This window comes from Lepus europaeus, chromosome 20 (assembly GCF_033115175.1).
Source record: "Lepus europaeus isolate LE1 chromosome 20, mLepTim1.pri, whole genome shotgun sequence".
In the NCBI taxonomy this organism is placed as follows: Eukaryota; Metazoa; Chordata; class Mammalia; order Lagomorpha; family Leporidae; genus Lepus; species Lepus europaeus.
The window spans coordinates 7,222,768-7,243,493 of record NC_084846.1 but is presented as its reverse complement, the minus strand read 5'-3'; the positions used below and the strand labels follow the sequence as shown (position 1 = coordinate 7,243,493).

Here is a 20,726-nt window from a genome sequence, read left to right as displayed (position 1 = left end):
ACCCGGTCCCCGAGCGAGGTGTCCCTAGGGGCCTGTGAAAGCCAGGGTTCCCTGGGGTTGCGTCCTTAGGGTTTTCTGAGGACCAGAGCAGCCGCCCCAGGCTGGGCACTCAGCCCAAGGAGCCCCCGGGACCCCAGGGGCTCTGTGGCGTCTTTCTTCTTGAGCCACAGGTCACTGGGAGGGTATGAGGGCCTGGCCTCCCTCGGGGCCCTGTGGCTCTGCTCTCCCTGCCTGTAACCAGAGCTTACCTGCCTGCTGGGCCTGATCCAGGCCTCCGTGAGCTCCGCCCGGGACCCCACTTCCACCTGGACCATCTTCCCCTCCCCCATGGTCCACGTGCACCCATTTGGGTCCTGGTGCCCCTGCCTCAGTACCCCCCCCCCCCCCCACGCAGGGCTCCCCTGTTGGGCTGGCGCGGAAATCTACACCCCGTCCCTTGTTTGCTGGCTCTGACCTTCCCTCCCTCGGCCCCGCCCCCTGCCCGCAGGCCACACTGGGCTCCTTGTTCCCAGGCTCCATGTCCGCCCTCACCAAGCCCTGGGCACGTCCCGCTCCCGGTGCTACCGCTCCGGTGCTGCGCAGGCCCCAGCCACTGTCCCCTCTGGGCACTTTCCTGCCTCCGGGTCCGCAGTTACCGCCCGGCCCTCGGGGGCTCCCGGCCCCTGCTTCCCGGCCCAGGGCCTGGCTCATTCTTGGCCCTGGGGACCGTCCCAGGCAGTATGGGACAGCGGGCAGCATCCTGAGCCACCTCCACCCACCAGATGCCAATAGCACCCACTCCCCGGGGTGGCCAGAAGTGTCCCCTGGGGCAGGCCGGCCCCGGGATGCGCGTGGCCGTGGGTTTTCCCCGTGTCCCGTGTTCTCTGAGGCTGGGCCCGCCCACTACGTCACAGGAGGGGAACGCTAGGCTGATGGGGGTCGTCCTGGAGGGGCAGGGGACTGAGCAGGGGCCAGAGGCTGGTGGCTGGAATGTTCTGGAAGCAGTGACCCCGGCATATGCCTGGGGGTGGGGGATGGTGATGGGACGTCCTGGGGCTGATGTGGGTGGGGAGTAAGGAGACGCATTTCGACAGACAGCAGCGGTCAGAGGCCTTGCCGGCGTGGAATTGGCAGCAATGGCGAGAGGGCCTTGGGGCGCACTTCCTGGGGGTGTTCAAGGAAGGCTGCGGCCACTCCAGGGCTCCTGCAGCCTGCTGATGGCCGGCAGCCCTGCGCTGGGCCTGCCGTGGCGGGCGACCACGCTCCAGGTGTGCTGACACACTAGGAACGTGGGGCAGGCTGCACTTGCCCCCTGGGCCGCCCAGGTGCCAGCTTCCTGCTCGCATGCCTTGGGACGGCTTGGGCCGCAGGGTCCCGGCTGCCCTGATGTGGGAGACTGGGACGCGGCTCCTGGCTGCGGCCTGGCCCCGCTCCAGCTGTTGTGCGCATTCGGGAAGTTGGCTTCAGATGGGTCTCTCTCCGTCTCTCTGCCTTTCAAATAAATTTAAAAACTTTTAAAAAGTCATTAAAAAAAAAAAAACAGGATTTTTTTCTGGCAGGAGGTTGCACACCAAGGTGTGGGTGGGCTGTGGGGGAGGGTCCTCCCGTCTCCTCGGGGTCCTGGGGATCCTTGGCAGGAGGCCGCCTCACTCTAGTATCCGCCCCCGTCTCCCTGTGCCGACTTCCCTCCTTGTGGGTCTGGGTCCCTCTCCTCGTGTGTGGACACCTGTCATTGGCTTTGGGACCCGGTCTAACCCTGGGCAACCCCATCGTAGCTCCTCACGTCTGGGAAATCCTTGTTTCCAAGGCCACGCTACGAGGGTTGGGCCCGCACGGGTGTGGGGAGGCCCTCATCGACCCATCTGTGCGCCGCTGAGGGCGCTGTAGGCAGCTTCATGGTGCCCTGGGCCGCGGTGCTTCTGCAGGGCGCCCAGTTCCCACGGAGTCCTGTCCTGCATGCGCGGGGACTCCAGCCAGCCCCACCTTGGCGAAGCTCCGGGGCCATGGGCGGGGCCTCTTCCTCCTGGCCCGCCCCCCAGCGAGGGCCTTCTCCACGCGGGCACCAGGCAGCTCCTGAGTCGCTTGTCCCCCAGGTCGGCTCCCGGAGCTGCACGGATTGGCCGACTGTGACTCTGTGCCTGTCCATCAGCGCGCCCATCTTTCCTGTAACTTCCGCCCTTAAAAAAAAAAAAAAAAAAAAAAAAGCGTCGGCAGGCGCAAGGAAACGCAGGTGAGCGTGGACACAGGCCGGCTCCCACCCAAGCCCCGGGCCCACGTCTGCTGCAGCCGTAGCCTCCGCCTGCTCTCAGCTAGAGGATGATTTCATCCGCCAAACATGCGGCTTCAAATTATGGCCTTATATAAACGAAACAGCCACGCAGCGCTCCCGGAGGCCCCTCTGCATCACCCCCGGCCTACGCCGGCTCCCCTGCCAGACTGAGGCGGCAGCCCCGCTCTGCCTGCACGAGGCCCCGGCGGGCCTGGGAGTCGCCAATGCTTGCAGCAGCCAGAGCTACCAGGCCAGGTAAAAGCCAAGAGCCAGGGGCTTCTTTCGGGGTCTCCCACATGAGTGGCAGGGGCCCCAGGCTTGGGTCTTCCTCTGCTGCCTCCCAGGCACACTAGCAGAGAGCTGGACCGGAAGTGGAGCAGCCGGGACTCGAACCACCACTCGGATACGGGATGCCCGCTTCAGAAGCGGCAGCCTAAACGGTTGCGGCACGACGCTGTCCCCTGGCGCTGCCTCTTTGCCTTGTGCCCCCTCCCTAGAAGAGCGTGAGAGCTGGGGAACCACGGCTTCTCAGAGCGCAGAGAGCATTCCAGAGCTGCTCTGGCATAGCCTTCTTGTTTGTCGTGGTGCGACTTTTTTTTTTTTTTACGAGTGTTCGTTTATATTGTGGCGAGATGCACGCGGAGCAGAATTCACCGCTCGTAACTGCAGCTCACTCTCCGTGTTGTGCAACCATGCCCTCTGTTTGCAGAACGCCTTCGTCGCCCCAGAAGGGACCCCCTCCCCTCGGCCGTCACGCCCCACCCCCGTGCCCCTCCCCCAGCCCCTGGCGGCCCCTCCTCCACTGCCCGGCCCTGTGGCTTTGCCTGTCCTGTCCATGGAGTCGCACGTGGTGTGGCCTCTTGCATCCGGCTGCTCTCACTCAGGGTCCACCCACGTGGTGTAACAGGTGTCGGAGCCTCACTCCTTTTCCTGGCTGAGTAATACTCCATTGGTAGTCGCGATGCGGCTCGGCAGGTTAAGCCGCCACGTGTGACGCCCTTGTCCTATGTCATAGTGCCTAGGATTGTGTCTCACCTCTGCTTCCAGCCCAGCTCCCTGCTAATGCTCCTGGGAGGCAGCAGGTGACGGCCCGAGTGCCTGGGCCCTGCACCCACGTGGGAGACCCAGATGGAGCTCCTGGCTCCTGGCTTCAGCCCGGCCCAGCCTCAGTGGTTGTGGGCATTTGGGGAGTGAACCCAAATAACGAGAGATGTCTCTTCTGTTTGTCTCTTGTCTGTTTTTCTGTCACTATGCTTTTCAAGTAGATAAATACAACCTAAGGAAAAAAAATGCCCACTGGCTGGTGGGCCTTGTAGTCACCAGCTGGATGTTTTGTTTCACCTCCCGTGTTTCAGTGAGGATTTGTTGGTGGGTTTTTTTTTTGTTTGTGATTTCCAGCGTCATGACATGGGGACCATGGGGACCCACATCCTCGATGGCCGGCCCTATCTGCGTAGGGCTGCGTCTTGCTTCCTGTTTGTGTTTGAGCCAGGTGCTGGGTACCCTGGGAGCGCGGGTGAGATGATCCGGGCGTCCCACGTGGCGGCTTAACCTGCTGAGCCGCATCGCTCCTCCCTGTGGAGTATCACTCAGCCAGGAAAAGGAGTGAGGCTCCGACACCTGCTACCACCACGTGGGTGGACCTCGAAAACCTGACCCTGAGTGAGAGCAGACGCAAGAGGCCACACCACGTGCGACTCCACGTCCAGGACAGGCAAAGCCACAGGGCCGGGCAGTGGAGGGGCGACCGTCGGGCTCTGCCACCCTGACCCCCAACGGCCTCTTGTCAGGGACCCCAGGCCGCTGCGCTGCTTCCGTTGGTTCCCCGGCTGCAGGTTTCATGTCCACTTGCACCAGGGACCTTCAGCCGCATTGTGACCGACTTCCAGGTCCAGGCTTCGTTGAGATCCATGAGGAGTGTGCCCGGGGAAGCCCGAGAGGAAGGCGTGGTCGGAGAACATTGTCTGAAGCTGTGGCAGCTCAGGGCTGGGCCAGGCCAAAGCCAGGAGCTCCACCCAGGGCTCCCACGCGGGCGGCAGGGACCCCAGCACCTGAGCTATCACCCGCTGCCTCCCAGGGTGATGCGCAGGGAGCTCGGTTTGTTTCTTGGTTTGTTTTAAGACTTATATGTGGGGCTGGCATTGTGACATAGCAGGTAAAGCCACCGCCTGCAGAGCTGGCATCCCATATGGGTGCTGGTGTGAGACCCGGCTGTTCTACTTCCGATCTAGCGCCCTGCTATGGCCTGGGAAAGCAGTGGAGGATGGCTCAAGTCCTTGGGCCCCTGCACCCACGTGGGAGACCCAGAGGAAGCTCCTGGCTCCTGGCTTCGGATCAGCCCAGCTCTGGCCCTTGCAGCCATTTGGGGAGTGAACCAGCGGAAGGAAGACCTCCCTCTCTCTCTGTCTCTCTCTGCATCTCTCGCTCTGCCTCTGCCTCTCTGTAACTCTGTCTTTCAGATAAATAAGTAAATCTTTTTTTGTTTTTTAAGATATTTATTTGAAAGATAGTGTTATGGAGAAAGAAAGAAAGATGTATCTGCTGATTCACTCTCTGAATATGGCTGTAACAGCCAGGGCCTGGGCAGGGCTGAACCGGGAGCCAGGAGCTCCAACCAGGTCTCCCACGTGGATGCAGGGACCCAAGCACTTGTGCTCCTGCTGCTTTCCAGGCGCGTTAGCAGGGAGCTGGACCAGAAGTGGAACAGCCGGGATTTGACGCAGGCGCACTGCTATGGGATGGGGGTGCTTCAGGGGGCAGCTTAGTCTGCTGAGCTACAAGGCCCACCCCTAAATTTAAAAAAAGTGCAGTGACACAGCAGGAGCTGCCTTCCTGTGGGAAGAGCTTTTGTGGAAAAGTAAGATAAACGCTCAGAGTTCAGGAGGAGGAGAATGGCGCAGCGGACGTGAGCCGCGTTTTGTGCCAGAGCAGCAACAGTTGCTCAACAGCTCGTAGTATTTTTAAAGAACCCAGGCTGATAGTGGAGGGAACACGAGTGATGAGGTCGTTTTCATCTTCACCGGTGACTGCAGATCATGGAGAGAAGTGCGAATGCCCGGTGCTGGCGAGGACGCCGGCCGGGAGACACCTGTCCCCGGGGTGGGGCCCGTCCGGGAGGCAGTCTCACACACAGCTGAGCGGGGTTCTCTCGGCCAGCAGGGGACGGGGCCCAGCCCTGAGGGTGGAGCCGCAGGCCACCTTCTGTTGCTGTAACAGCCTCCAGCTGTCGTTTCTGAAGCCGAGAAGTCCGTTTGGGCTCGCGGTTCTGGATCCCGGGCCGTCCGGGGTGGTGCTGTTTCAGCTCACGGGGGAAAGCGGCCGTGGGTGGCAGACGGAAAATCGTTAACCCTGGGCCACAGGAAAGTACTGATCCGCTAGCGGGGGCCGGGGCCCCAGCTCCCGGCTCCACCACAGGGGAGATCCTATTCCAGGGACCGCAGCACGCGTGTCCCTGGCTGTGGGGGCAGGGGACACCGGTTTGTGGCCTATGCTGTCGGCGAGACAGTGCGTCCTGAGGTTCTGCGTGGAAGCAGAACTGGCCCGAGAGCATCTGTGGGGCTCACGCAAGTGTCCACACCTGGTGCAAGACGAGGCGACCGCGCGCCTTGGATGGGCGTGGGGTGGCAGGCCTCCATGCCTGTCGGGGTATTGGGCAAGGAAAGCAGTGCCAGGTGTGTTGTCAGAAGTCTGCCCCCTTCCCCCCCAGTGCGGCTATTGCTTGGGGACGGCCTCTCCCGGGCGGCGTGCGGACAGGGCTGGAGGGCTGGATTCAGGGTTGGCACTGGGCACCCACAAGGGGCTCCGTGCCAGGGTCGTCTGTACCCACACTGGTGTTTCCAGGGACAGCTCCAGAGTGAGCAGAGGCTGGAGGCCGGGGGGGGGGGGGGGTGTCCCTGCACAGGGTCAGGGAGAGAGGCACTGGGTCCCCAGGGCTGCGGAGTCCCAGACCAGGACTGAGGGGCCAGGTGGGCTATCCAGCCGGCAGGTGGGACCAGCAGAGCTTTGGCGGTGTCTCCTGGTGGGGGCAAGTTCAGGGTGGGCCTGGGGGGCTTCGAGGGCAGGGGGGGCACTTCCGCAGTGCATGGTGTCAGGTGAGACCTGCGGGGACGCCTGTAAGTGGCCCAGCTGCTGGCTACCCCTGCCAGGGAGAGGGGACCAGGCCTTCTCTTTAGCTCTCCCCCCTCCCTGCTGCCAGCCCTGGTCTTGGCTGATGGCACCTTGAGCAAGCCTTATCTACTTCCTCTTGGCTGGGGGGCGGTGCTGCCGGTCCTTCAATGTCCCCATCAGCCCTGATCCCTCAGGGGCGCGTCTGTTCCCCTACCCGGGAGCCCCTGTCCCCAGCAGGGCTCGGGGCACCTGACACTCAGAAGCGACCCTCAGCCTGCGGGGCCCAACAGGCGATGGCCCGCTGGCCCCTTGCAGGGCGGGTGGCGTAGGCAGTGGGAGCAGAGGCCAGCTGCCGAGGGCAGGGCTGGTCTGCCGCGGGGGAGGAAGCCGGTGCGCCGTGGGAGCCCCGCTCGTGTGTCCAGGCAGCCAGGGTGGGAGACAGTCCAGGGCCTGCGGGCTGGAAGCTGAAGGGGGCCTCTGCCATCAGGTCCACAAGTCGTGTGTGTGCTCGTGGGGGGAGGGAGCCCGTGTGCACGTGTGAGCAGACACATGTGTGAGCGTGCCAGTGTGCACGGGTTTCAAGATTTTTGTGCACCAAACCTACGGGTGCTTTAGATTTCTTTATTTGTTTGAAAGGAAAGGTTAAAGAGAAGGAGAGACAGAGATCTTCCATCCGCTGGTTCACTTCCCCAGATGGCTGGGGCTAGGCTGGGCCGAAGCCAGGAGCTCCATCCGGGTCTCCCACCAAGGGTACAGGGGCCCAAGCACCTGGGCCATCTTCCGCTGCTTTCCCAGGCCGTCAGCGGGGAGCTGGGCTGGAAGTGGAGCAGCTGGGACACAAGTGAGCACCCGTACGGGATGCCCGCACTGCAGGCAGCGGCTTTACCTGCCACCCCAGGGTGACGTGTGTGTCCTGGGTGTGGCTGTGATGGGCGTGTGGCCGGGTGGCACTGCCAGGGAATGTCCGTGCGCTGGGACCGCAGGTGAGCGGCGAGCACCGCATGGCTCATCTGAGTCCCTGGCACACCGGCGGGTTCCCAGCCGCTCGCTCCCTGCGGTGTCTGCAGAGCCAAGGGGTGAGCCTGTGGAAACCAGAGCAGGGCGTCCTAGAGAGATCAGCTCCCGGGCGGGGCGCCTGGCACCACGGCTAAGGCCATCTCAAGGGTGCCTGCGCCCCCATCAGTGTCCAGGGTCAGGTTCTGGCTCTGCTGCCCACTCCAGCTCCTTACTGATGCACCCTGGGAGGCAGCAGTGGCGCTTCAAGTACTTGGGTCCCTGCCGCCCACGTGGGAGTGCCTGGCTCCTGCCCTAGCTTGGCCCAGCTGGTGCAGGCATTTGAGGGAGATCTCTCTCACGCTCTCGCTCTCGCTCCCTCCCCCCTCCCCCTTCCTCCCCCCTCCCCCCTTCCTCCCCCCTCTCCCCTCCCTCCCCCCTCCCTCCCTCCGTCATTCTTACTAAAGATAAACGGGAAATGGGTCCTTCCGTGTTCCCCATGCTTCTTGAAGCAGTACCCCAGGAGAGTGCTGGAAGTGTGCGGTCGGCCACGCTGGGCCGTGTGCAAACAGCCACGAGCCCACCCCCGGGCCCGAGGTGGTGACCCAGCTGCCACCCGAAGCTGTCTCCCAGGGCTCCTCGTCACCCCTCCCTGCCCCCACCCTGAAGCAGCCTCCGCAGCCCAGCTTTCCGTCCCTACAGGTTGGTTTGCGTTTTCTAGAATTTCATGTGCACAAGGCGATGGCAGAAGAATCCTGGGAAAAAATGGAAGTTTCCATGGCCACAAAAGAATTTTGAAGTGCAATGTTTTGTTTTTTAATACGCATTTTCCGGCAGGCACCGTGGCTCACTAGGCTAATCTTCCGCCTGCAGCGGCCAGCACCCCGGGTTCTAGTCCTGGTTGGGGTGCCGGATTCTGTCCCGGTTGCTCCTCTTCCAGTCCAGCTCTCTGCTGTGGCCCGGGAGGGCAGCGGAGGATGGCCCAGGTGCTTGGGCCCTGTACCTGCATGGGAGACCAGGAGGAAGCACCTGGCTCCTGGCTTTGGATCGGCGTAGCGGCCATTAGGGCAGCGAACCAACAGAAGGAAGACCTTTCTCTCTCTGTCTCTCTCACTGTCTATAACTCTCTTCTCGTCTCTCTCTCTCACTAACTCTGCCTGTCCAAGAAAAAAAAAAAAAACATTTTCCTGTAAGATTTCTGGAGGCTCCTCCTATGAAATCAGACAGTATGGACTCAGATTTGATTACGATAAAATCCATCATTGAACTGTACGTCTCGGTGGCACTTAGTGCATGCACAGTGCTGTGGGACCCCCAGGTCCCTCTGACTCCGGAACCTTCCGACCCTCCAAGGAGGCCCTGCTGCCACCAGCAGCCACTCCCAAGCCCCCGAGAGCCCCTCCTGTGCTCCCGGTCTCCGAATTGCCTGTTCTGGACATGTCCTGTCCATGGTCACACAGGTGTGGCTTCTCCCACCGAGCCTGGAGCACCGGTCCGAGGTCCATCCGCCCGGCGGTGCCTTGTCACGGCGGGGTAAAGCTGCACCGCGCGCGAACCGCATTTTGTTTCTCTTCTGTGCTGGGCGTGTGGGTCGCTTCCACCTCGGGCTGCACAAGGCTTTGAGTAGGTCTGCGCCCAGTCCGCGTGGGCTGCGCCTCGGGGCAGGCTCGCTAGGTCTGTGCGGCCCGTCCGGCACCACGTACACCTTTGGATCCCGGCACTGTGCGGGGGTCGGAGCCCCGGGGGAGAGCCACAGCGCCCCTGGCCGCCGCTGTCCCTGTGTCCCCTCTGACTCAGCGCGAGCCCCGGTCTCCGCGGGCGGCCGGGGCGGCGCCTCGCTGCCTGCCGAGTCGGCGCCTCGCGTGTTCGTGGATCCCCCCTCCCGTGGGATCTGGGCGGGGCCCTTAGCGGCCAGGCTGGCGCCTCCCTGGCGGAGCCCTGCGGGGCCGTGCTGGCCCGGCGCCGAAGGAAGGGTTTCATCCCCTGCGAGAGCTCCAGCCTCCGCGTGGGTCTCAATTCCTCACGTGAGACCGGGTTGCCGTGTCCCGGGACCGTGGCCGAAAAACAGGGAACAAGGAACTGGGGGCAGAAGGGCCCAGCGGCCGCGGAACCCCGGGCCCCGTGACCTTGCCGCGTGCTGCCGCCGCGCACCAGCCTGCCGCTCACGGCTGCACGGCGCCCAGCCCGGGACCCTCAGCGCGCGCCCCCGCTCCCGAGGGCTCGCGACGCCCGAGGCGGCGTCCACGCGCGTCCTGGCCACCGGGCTGTCCTGTCCTGGGAGGGCCGGCCCGCAGAGCAGCCTGCGCATGCTCAGTACGGAGGGCGCCGTTCACGGCCGAGTGCACGCCGTACGCGTGGGGAGAACTTGACCCTGGAGTTCTTTTTTTTTTGCACCTAAAGAAACTTGGCTCTGGGTTCCATTTTCCTCCGAGTGTTCGAAGCCCCAGCATCTGCTAAGTTGGAAGGAAACGGATCCCACAGTGCCTCGGTGATGCCGACAGAACAGGGGCAGGCCTCAGCCGACCTCGCCCACTCCTCACTGCCCGCCGCGCACGTGCGCGGCATAGGCCCCCTCATTTCATTCTCTCCTTCCTGGTCCCCCCACCCCCTACCGGTCTTCCTAACCGTGCTGCCGGCCCGGATTGGCGGTAAAAGCCGCGACCTGCAGCGCAGGCTTTCCGTGTGGGCGCTGGGTCGAGTCCCGGCGGCTCCACTTCCCATCCAGCTCCTCGCTAATGTGTCTGGGGAAGCAGCGGCAGATGGCTCAGGTGCTGGGGCCCCTGCACCCACACAAGAGACCTGGGTGGAGCTCCTGGCTCCTAATTTTGCCTGGCCCAGCCCTGGCTGTTGCAGCCATTTGGGGGAGTGAACCAGTGGACGGAAGAAATGTCTCTCTGTCTCTCCCTCTCTCAACATCTGCCTTTCAAATAATAAATAAAGCACAAAATCCTAAAAAGACCCTGTTGGCTGCTGGTGGCCCTAGCCCCCGGCAGTTGGGCCATCATCTGCTGCTTTCCCAGGTGTGAGCAGGGAGCGGGGTGGGAAGCGGAGCACGGGGACTTGAACTACTCCTCGGGTGGCGGCCTGACCCGCTGTGCCAGTGCCAGCCCCAGAGGTGGCAGCCTGACCCGCTGTGCCACAGTGCCACAGTCCCAAGGGTGGCGGCCTGGCCCGCTGTGCCAGTGCCAGCCCCAGAGGTGGCAGCCTGACCCGCTGTGCCACAGTGCCACAGTCCCAAGGGTGGCGGCCTGGCCTGCTGTGCCAGTGCCAGCCCCAAGGGTGGCGGCCTGACCTGTGCCACAGTGCCACAGCCCAGCCCCAAGGGTGGCGGCCTGACCTGCTGTGTCAGTGCCAGCCCCAAGGGCGAGCCTTTTCCGTAAAAGACCGCGTGATGAGTACCGCAGGTTTTCTGTGTCCAGGTGTGCCCACTCTGCCTTGAGGCTGCAGCCAAAGCAGCCATGGGCCAAGGAGGTGAGAGTGGTGAGCAAGGCCGTCTTCCAATAAAACTTCATAAAACAGCTGGAGGGCCTGTCACACCCTGTCACACCCGGTGGATGAACTCCTCTTCAAACTTCAGAACCCCTCTGGGATGCTGCCACTGCTCTAGTGTTCTCCCACCCTCTGGGGTATCCGCTCCTGGTGAGCGTGGCTCACCGTGCGCCTGTGGTTCGGTACTGGCCTCTGCCACGCGGCCCCTGAGCCGAGGTCTGGCTCGGCCTCCCTGAGCGTGAACCTCATCGGGGCGCGTTCACCACAACTAGAAAGTCACCGTTAGGGGAGTCACAGGCGTCCTGTGTGCAGTGCCGGGTTCAAGTCCCTGGCTGCTCGCACACTTCCAGTCCCGCTCCCTGCCAGCGTGCCTGGGAGGCAGCAGCAATGGCCTGCGTGCTGGGGCCCCCGCCACCCACATGGGAGACCCGGATATGTTCCCGGCTCCTGGCTTCAGCCTGGCCCCGCCCTGGCCATTGTGGCCATGTGGGAATCGACCCAGCAGACGGGAGACCTCTTTCTCACTCTCACTGTGTCACTCTGCCATTCAAGTAAGTAAATCCTTATTTAAACACACACACACACACAAGCAGACAATGACGTTGGCAGCTCACTCGTGCCAGCTTCCTGATGCTATTCTGATGGCACAGCTCCTGGTTCCTGAGGGGTCCTTTCCAGGCACCCACGGCGCCAGCGTCTGCCCCGGCCTGGGCGGCCCCAGGCACCCACGGCGCCAGCGTCTGCCCCGGCCTGGGCGGCCCCAGGCACCCACGGCGCCAGCGTCTGCCCCGGCCTGGGCGGTCCCAGGCACCCACGGCGCCAGCGTCTGCCCCGGCCTGGGCGGTCCCAGGCACCCACGGCGCCAGCGTCTGCCCCGGCCTGGGCGGCCCCTGGCTCCTTCCTTGCTGCTCATGACCATTGGTGGGCTTTTTTTTTTTTTTAAATTAATGATTTGAAAGGCAGATTTAGAGACAGAGATCTTCCATCCACTGGTTTACTCCCCAAATGGCCACAACAGCCACATCGGGCCAGTCTGAAGCCAGGAGCTGCTTCTGGGTCTCCCATGTGAGTACAGGGGCCCAAGGACTTGGGCCACTTTCTGCTGCTCTCCCAGGTGCGTTGGCAGGGAGCTGGATCAGAAGTGGAGCAGCCGGGACTCGAACCGGCGCCCATATGGGATGCCGGCATGGCAGAGTTTGCCTGCTGCACCACAGGGCTGGCCCCCAACCGTGGTGGTCTTGGGTCTTGGGAGGATCATTGGGCTGTCCCAGAGGAGCCGTCCCCTCCATCCCTCCCGTGTCTGGACCTGTCTCGGGTTCTCCCTCCTTGGATTGGAGTTTTGGGTTCCAAAGGCAGCCATGCTCTGAGCTGGGCTCTCCAGTGAGTGAGTGGCGACTCTCAGTCCCCTTTCTGTGGCTGTAACAGAATAGTCGGGGCCCAGCTCCCTGGCAGCTCTGGAGGCTGGAAGACCCAGGTCAGGCAGCCTGAGCCGGGGCCCCATGTGGGGGAGGGACACTGAACCTGGTGAAGAAGCCGTGGGGGGATATGGCCTCGGACAGATGGGGTCCCGCGGTGGGACAGGGAGCTGGAAACGAGAGAGGGCCCCATCCTGCCCCTACTCACTAGCTCCCTGGAGCCCTGACGACATCGCCACCTCCCATTGGGTCGCGCCACCTGTCACTCGACCAAGCCTCCAGCACAGAAAGCCCTGGCCGGACAGACTGACGCCACCTGCAGACCCCAGCAGTGGCCCTCCCTGACGTCTTCCTCCATAGCTGGGTGTCAGGGCCCCCGGGTTTCAGCCCTGAATTCTAGGGCGAGTTCAGTCTTGTTCGTTCCATACGCATTTTGCTGCCCGTGGTGCATCCCGGGGCGTAGCCAAGGCCTGCAGGCCAGGTCTTCCTCCCCGGTGAAGCTGCTAGGGGATGTGTGGGGGTTTCTTAGTACTGGAGCCAGGAATCAGACCCGGGTGCTCCACATGTGGGGTGCAGGGGGCGGTTTTGCCGGAGGCGGGGCTGGGAAGGGCCCGGCCGAGGAAGCAGTGTTTCGAGGCTTGCTCTGGGCCAGTGGGGCTAACTCGGGGTGGGGGAGGTTGGTCTGGGCGGGGGGCCAGTGATGTCACTCCTCAGCCACAGGCCTCAGGTCTGAGTTCTGCGTTCAGGACGGACAGGGACTTTTGCGCCCTCACCAGGGAGCCAAGCTGGTCTCCGCAGGCCCTGGGCCCCGTGCTGTCTCCTGAGGGGCGGGTGGGGTGTCAGGTCCCCACCCCCAGCTCGGCCCGCACGGCACCACCCCTGACTCTCACCTCCCTCCCAGCTGCAGGAGGCGCCCGCCGAGCCCGGGAGGCATGCTGAGGCCCGGCGGCCGGCAGGATGAGTGCGCGCGAGGCGGGCAGCTCCGGCCGCCGGGAGCAGGCGGCCTACCACCTGCGCATCTACCCCCGGCTGTCAGCCACCGAGAGCCAGGCCTCGTGCCGCGTGACCGCCACCAAGGACAGCACCTCGGCCGACGTCATCCGCGCCGCCATCGCCAGCCTGCGGCTCGACGGCACCAAGTGCTACGTGCTGGTGGAGGTCAAGGAGTCCGGCGGGGAGGAGTGGGTGCTGGACGCCAGCGACTCCCCGGTGCACCGCGTGCTGCTGTGGCCGCGGCGGGCGCAGGATGAGCACCCGCCCGAGGACGGCTACTACTTCCTGCTGCAGGAGCGCAACGCCGACGGGACCATCAAGTACGTGCACATGCAGCTGGTAGCGCAGGCCACGGCCGCCCGGCGCCTGGTGGAGCGGGGCCTGCTGCCACGGCCCGAGGCCGACGTGGACGACCTGTGCAACCTCCCCGAGCTGACGGAGGGCCGCCTGCTGCAGAACCTCAAGCAGCGCTTCCTGCGGCAGAAGATCTACACGTACGCGGGCAGCATCCTGGTGGCCATCAACCCCTTCAAGTTCCTGCCCATCTACAACCCCAAGTACGTGAAGATGTACGAGAACCAGCAGCTGGGCAAGCTGGAGCCGCACGTGTTCGCGCTGGCCGACGTGGCCTACTACGCCATGCTGCGCAAGCGCGTCAACCAGTGCATCGTCATCTCGGGGGAGAGCGGCTCGGGCAAGACCCAGAGCACCAACTTCCTGATCCACTGCCTCACCGCCCTCAGCCAGAAGGGCTACGCCAGCGGCGTGGAGCGCACCATCCTGGGAGCTGGCCCCGTGCTGGAGGTGAGCTGGGCGGGGCAAGGGGCGGGGCTGGCGAGTTTGAGTGGCTTTGACGGGGAGGAAAGCGCCAGACAGCTTGAGCACATGCAGGGTGTGGCCGGTTCCAGCAGGCGCTGGGCCCAGGGGCTGCCCCCCGTGGGCGTCGGTGCCCAGGCCTGGCAGGGGCAGGGCCCTCGGACATGCCGGAGCAGTGGGGTTGGGGGGCGGCTTGCGCAGAGCTGGTGGGTTCTCCTGGGGAAGGCGCGCGCCAGGGCAAGCCCTTGGCTGTTTCTAGGAACTGGACGGCCCTGGGCGGGGCCCAGGTGTGAGAGAACAACAGGAGAGACAGGAAAATGAGGAGGCGTGATCCACCCGCCGGCCGGCCTCCGAGTCTCAGAGAGAACAGGCCGCTGGGCTCGCTCGCGCAGAGCAGCGCAAGGAGCGAATCACGGATCACGGCCAGGCCTTCCTGGCAGGCCCTGGGGTGGGGCCCGGTGAGGCACCACACAAACCCAGCAAGGGGAGGGGGGTCGCCTGCCAGGGCCATCCTGGAGGCAGCCTCCCAGGCTCCCACCCATGCTCTGCTGGCATTGGCCGAGCCCCACAGGAGGCTCCAGAGCGCGGCACAGCCAAGGTCACCTGCCCGGGCCAGGGGCACCCGGGGGCTCGGGTGTGCTCCCCTGGGGTTAGGGCTCTGCTTTTTCCTCTGAGCAGATTGTGTGTCCCAGAGCAGAGCGCCCCCGTGCCTGTCCCGCCCTCACAGTTACCCTTGGGTTCGTGGGGTACGCGGGGGACTTCAGAAAGCTCCAGAAGGGCATGCTAAAGACACCCCCATCCCACGTCGGCATGCCTGGGTTTGAGCCCCGGCTCCGGCTCCTGACTCGAGCTTCCGCCCAGCGCACACTCTGAGAGGCAGCCAGGCTCCTGCCACCCACATGGGAGACCTAGAGCGAGCTTCCCGTCCCAGGCCCGGCCCGGCCCTGGCCATCCTGGACGTTTGGAGAGTGGACCAGCAGATGGGAGATTTCCGTGTGTGTGTGTGTGTGTGTCCCTCAATGCCTTTTGGGTCTTGTGTGTCCTGTGGTTTGGGCAAGCATGGAAGGCCCTGTAGTCACCGTCACAGAGTCACCCAGAGAACGGTCCCTGCCCTCAGCGTCCCCCAGGCCCCGCCGCCCCACCCTGCCCTGCCCTGAGCCCCTGTCTTCGCCCCCCTGCCATGTTTTTGCCGTCTCATCACCCTGGCTTCCTTAAGGCAGCAGAGAGGCCGCGTCCACGTACCTTTTGTAAGGGCAGTGTTTTGTTGTATTTTATTAGCTGATCTCTTCCGGTGCCTGGTGGGTCAGCTCCGCTGTATCACGGTGTGAACACGTGGGGTCACGTGTACACCGAGCGTTCTGCACCGTGCAGAGCTACAGGCGGGGGCACCAGCTTGTTGTACGTGCGCCTGCCTTGTCCAGCCACACAGCCTCCGTGGGACGATGCTGCGGTGAGCGCTGAGCCTCCCGTGTGAGGGCGGGGCGGTCGGTGCCTCGCTCCCTGAGGGCTGGCCCAGGCCCGCAGGGCTCCTGGGGCCGGCAGTCCCTCCACCATCCCCTGTGCGGCAGTGGCCTCAGGGGTCCTGGCACACTCCCCGGATGTTACTGGGGCTGTCAGTCACAAGCCAGATGCCTGAGCGCGCCAGGCTGCCCGCCCGGAGCCCGTGCAGCACCCACACCGGCTGCAGAGCGAGCCCGGGCCAGGTGGGTATCGCGGGAGTGAAGGTGCTGCCTGCGGCGCCCGCGTGCGGAGGGACAGCAGCTTCAGCTCGGGCCACGTTTCTCACCTGGGCACTGCCGGCTTCCCAGGCCTCTCTCCCGGCCCCCCAGGGGCTACGGCTATCCTGAGCGCTCAGGTCTCTGCGGCTGTGTCGCCTCCCCTCCGTGTGTCTCCGATCTCCCCCTCCCTGTCTTAGAAATGATACTTGTCGTTGTAGCTAGAGTTCATCATTACCTTCCTTTTTTAGTTTTAAAGGTTTTTTTATTGGAAAGGCAGAGTTATGGGGAGGTGGGGGGAGAGAGATAAGAGAGAGACAGATCTTCCATCAGCTGGTTCACTCCCCAGATGGTCGGAAGGGCCAGGGCTGGGCCAAGCTGAAGCCAGGAGCCAGGAACTTCCTCCAGGTCTCCCATGTGGGTGCAGGGGCCCAAGCACTTGGGCCATCCTCCACTGCTTTCCTAGGCACAGTAGCAGAGAGCTGGATCAGAAGTGGAGCAGCTGGGACTTGAACCGGCGCCCACACGGGATGCCAGCGCTGCAGGCGGCAGCTTTATTTGCCTGTTCACAACACCAGCCCACTTACCTTACCTTAAAATTGCACCTGTAGAGACCCTGTTTCCAGAGGTCACAGGTGCCGGGGTGAGGGCTTTTGGGCATTTGAGGGGAGGGGGTAGATCAGAAGTCACCCCAACACAGGTGGTTTCCCTAGGGTAGAGCAGAGTCCAAGCCCGACCCCCCCCATCTCCCTCGGAGTTCTCCCCTCTCTCCTGGCCCAGGCCGCGGAAGGCCCGAGGTTGGCTCTGCTCAGAGCCTTCGGGGCTTTTTCTTGGCTCCCGAAAGAAGAAGTTCAGTCATTCTGAGGTTTGGGTGTCATCGGGCGCCCCCATCCCCCACCCGCTCCCAGCCCTGGGCCAGGGTTGCAGCCTCACTGTGCAATTCTGACCAGAAAACAGGAAGGCAGCGCTGTGCGAAAGCCAGTCCCAATCAGCTGATCTGCCCGCACCGGCTGTCACCTTGCCCAGCGGGGGGCCACAGGCCCTGCATGCCCCTCCCCCGGCGCAGGGCTGCTGGCCGTGCTCGGCAGTGCCAGCGACACCAGGGTGCAGGGCGTAGGATCCCACCCCTGGGGGGGGGGCAGGGATCTGGGGTCCTCCTCCCTGCACATCGAGGTCCAGTGACCCTCGCTCGACACCCCATGGCTCTGGAACTGGTATCCGGCAGCGTAGGCCACAGACCCCAACCCCCGACCCAGAACAGCTCCCTGGCAGCCCCAGGCATCACTCACACCCTGCCCTTGGCAGAGCGGGCTGAGCCTGGGGGCTTTATTTCTTCCTTTCTTTCCACTTGGTGACAATGCTCCCGGCAACCCTCGGTGTCCTGCGTGGGATTTTAATTCTGAAAGCGGAAATGAAATAAGGATCTGTGCTTGTCAGGCTCTTGGGCCAAGGGGCCCGGACCTCCGTTTAGCCACAGTGGCCTGGCCCACGCCAGGGGGAAGAGGCTGTGAGATGGTGACGGTGACAAGCTGCCCACCCCAGCATCACTGTCCTGTAACGGCCCGCACCAGCCCTGGTCCTGAGTCCCCCCCACCTCCCCTCCCACCCCAATATCACTGTCGCATAACGGCGCACACCAGTCCTGGGCCTGAGTCCCCCCTGCCCCAGCATCACTGTCCTGTAACGGCCCGCACCAGCCCTGGTCCTGAGTCCTCCCCCCTCCCCCCCACCCCAATATCACTGTCTCGTAACGGCCCGCACCAGTCCTGGGCCTGAGTCCCCCCTGCCCCAGGATCACTGTCCTGTAATGACCAGCACCAGTCCTGGGCCTGAGTCCCCCCCCACCTCCCCTCCCACCCCAATATCACTGTCGCATAACGGCCCACACCAGCCCTGGTCCTGAGTCCTCCCCCTCGCCCCCACCCCAATATCATTGTCCCGTAACAGCCTGCACCAGTCCTGGGCCTGAGTCCCCCCTGCCCCAGGATCACTGTCCCGTAACGGCCCGCACCAGCCCTGGTCCTGAGTCCCCCCCTCCCCCACCCCAATATTACTGTCCCGTAACGGCCCGCACCAGCCCTGGTCCTGAGTCCCCCCCTCCCCCCACCCCAATATCACTGTCCCGTAACGACCAGTACCAGCCCTGGTCCTGAGTCCTCCCCCCTCCCCCCCACCCCAATATCACTGTCCTGTAACGGCCCGCACCAGTCCTGGGCCTGAGTCCCCCCCCACCTCCCCCTCGCCCCAGCATCACTGTCCCATAACGGCCCACACCAGCCCTGGTCTTGAGTCCTCCCCCTCCCCCCCACCCCAATATCACTGTCCTGTAACGGCCCGCACCAGTCCTGGGCCTAAGTCCCCCCCCACCTCCCCCTCGCCCCAGCATCACTGTCCCATAACGGCCCACACCAGCCCTGGTCTTGAGTCCTCCCCCTCCCCCCCACCCCAATATCACTGTCCTGTAACGGCCCGCACCAGTCCTGGGCCTGAGTCCCCCCCCACCTCCCCCTCGCCCCAGCATCACTGTCCCGTAACGGCCCACACCAGCCCTGGTCCTGAGTCCCCTCCTCCCCCCACCCCAATATCACTGTCCCGTAACGACCAGTACCAGCCCTGGTCCTGAGTCCTCCCCCTCGCCCCCACCCCAATATCACTGTCCCGTAACAGCCTGCACCAGTCCTGGGCCTGAGTCCCCCCTGCCCCAGGATCACTGTCCCGTAATGACCAGCACCAGTCCTGGGCCTGAGTCCCAGCCGCAGCCCCTCCCCCACCACCTGCAGACAGGACCTGATCGAGCCCAACTGGACAGGTCCCGCAGACCTGCAGACCTGCAGATGTCAGTGAGCGGCCTCTGGTGCCCTAGCCAGTGTGACTTTGGCCCTCAGGGACCCCTGCCCCAGCCACACCCTCCCCCCGGCAAGACAGGTCAGCCTCCTCTGTCTCCCCACCATGTTCCGATATGGACAGACTAACCCCTCCCCTGACATGCTGGGAAACTGAGGCACGTGGGCAAAGCCAGGGTAGCAAAAGAGAGAAGGTTCTGGAGTGGGGGATGTGCCAGCACCTTTATCTCTCCTGCAGGCGAGGATTTGTTTCAGAGCTTTGTGCAGATAGAATTGTGTTCAGAGTGGCATTCACAATGTCGTACGACCGTCACCTGTGGTCCTGGGACCTTCTTGTCCCCCGCCCCCTCTGCTTCCTGTCTCTGTGGCTTTGCCTGCTCTGGACATTGCCTACCCATGGCGTCACGCACCGTGTGGCCTCCATGTCTGGCTTCTCTCACGGAGCGCGACGATTTCGAGGTCCGTCCAGGCCACAGGCAGGCGTGGGTGCCCCGTTCCCTCTCTGGGTGCCCCAGCAGCTGTTGTCAGCTCAGCAGCTGTGTCGCTTCTGCTGTTTGCACGACTGGGTGCAAAGTGCGTGGCCGGGTTTTGCTTGGACCCTGGCGCCCTCCCTGCCCGGGCCAGGCCAGTCTGCCCCCACAGGTGTTCCAGAACGATGGAGGAGGCAGGCGGACAGTGGGAGGGGCCAAGGGCCACCGGGCAGCGACGGGAGCAGGGACAGGGAGGAGCTGAGCAAGAGCCTGGCAGAGGGGCCGGGGACACCCCGAGGCCCCCCGCCATCACCTGCAGGTGCCGGCTGGTCCTGTCCGCAGGCCGAGTCAGAGCCACGGCCGCCACCCAAGGAAGGCCCGGCCCCAGGACTCAGATGGCCGCAAGGCCACGTGCGTGTCGCCCAGGGCCCGTCCAGCGCTGCCCAGGAGGGGTGTGGCTCGTGCGCTCTGTCCCAGCCGGCAGTGGGCATCCTTGTAGGGCAGGGCCTTCGCACCAGCCGCAGAGACCCTGCCTGCCCCCTCCAACCTGAGGTCGCCTGGTCACAGATGCTAGGGCGGGGTGCCACCCGACCCCTGTCTCAGCCCCAAGAGAAGCACGCTCGGAGGGAGGCGTGTGGCCAAGCTCGGGCCTGCGGGGACCCCCTGAGGGCACAGGCCTCATACAGGAGGAGGCAGAGGAGGTCAGGAGCACCTGCAGTTGGGGCGCCCAGGCTGGGAAAGGCGGATGGGTGCTGTCGCCGTCTCCCCGGCCCGAGCGGCTGTGTCTGCTCTACCAGATGTAGGCATTTGGGGTGAGGTCCCCGAGAGCCGTGGAGGGGAAGTAAGGTCAGGAGGTCACCAGGCGTGGTCTCCCCACCTAGCGGCAGCGGCCCAGGGTGCCCAGAGGGAGGTTGAAGGCCAGTTGTGTCCAGGGCCGGTTGGGGCAAGCAGGACTGGGGTGCTCAGAACCTCCCGCCCCCGAAACGGAGTGCCTCCCTCCAGGGTGAGCTGGGGCAGGTGCACCCCTGGGTGGAGGGGCCTCTGCCCAGCCCTGGCCCACAGTGCTCAAGTCTGCCTGGGGGCCAGACTGCCATCGTCAGGGACGTCAGACTCCTGACTCCACAGGGGCAGGGGAATGGCAGGCAGGGGTGGGGTCCTGAGAGAGCAGGCGTTGGGGAGTGGGGTGTCCAGAGGCAGCCGCACCCTGAGATCCTGAGAGCCCAGCACGGAGCAGGGAGTAGAACCTGGGCTGCGTCTCCTGCCCAGGGTGCCTCCCGGGGCGTCTGTGGGGGAGCAGCCGCAGGCGGACCCAGCACAGCAGGGGCGCAGGGCCAGTCCCGCAGTGGGCAGGGAGTGGAGTGAAGCCCTCACCTGGGGCAGGGCAGAGACCTTGGCCACAGATTCTAACCCAGGCCCCAGCCCCCTGCTGTTGATGCTAAGGGGGGGGGGGGCGGTGCCAGGAGCACCCCGCCGTGACGGCCAGAAGTGTGTCTAGGTGTTGACAGGTGGCCCCTGAGGAGGGGGGCCGCTGACCGAGCGCACACCAAGAGTACTGCCGGCATTACAGATGGTCCCCGCCTAAATATTTGCAGATTTGGGGTTTTTGTTTGTTTAGTATGTCGGAGTCCCACGTCAGC

At 64.2% G+C, this 20,726-nt stretch overlaps 1 protein-coding gene across 5 annotated transcripts in view; it reads left to right on the top strand.

The window, feature by feature from the left end:
* The first annotated feature begins 13,179 nt into the window (after positions 1-13,179).
* Positions 13,180-20,726, top strand: part of MYO9B (myosin IXB) — a 64,481-nt gene continuing 56,934 nt past the window's right edge. For all 5 annotated transcript variants that reach the window (XM_062178046.1, XM_062178043.1, XM_062178045.1 and 2 more), the window contains exon 1: positions 13,180-14,049. In XM_062178046.1, the coding sequence (XP_062034030.1) occupies positions 13,210-14,049 (840 nt within the window). In that variant the 5' untranslated portion in view covers positions 13,180-13,209. The remainder of the gene's footprint in view (positions 14,050-20,726) is intronic.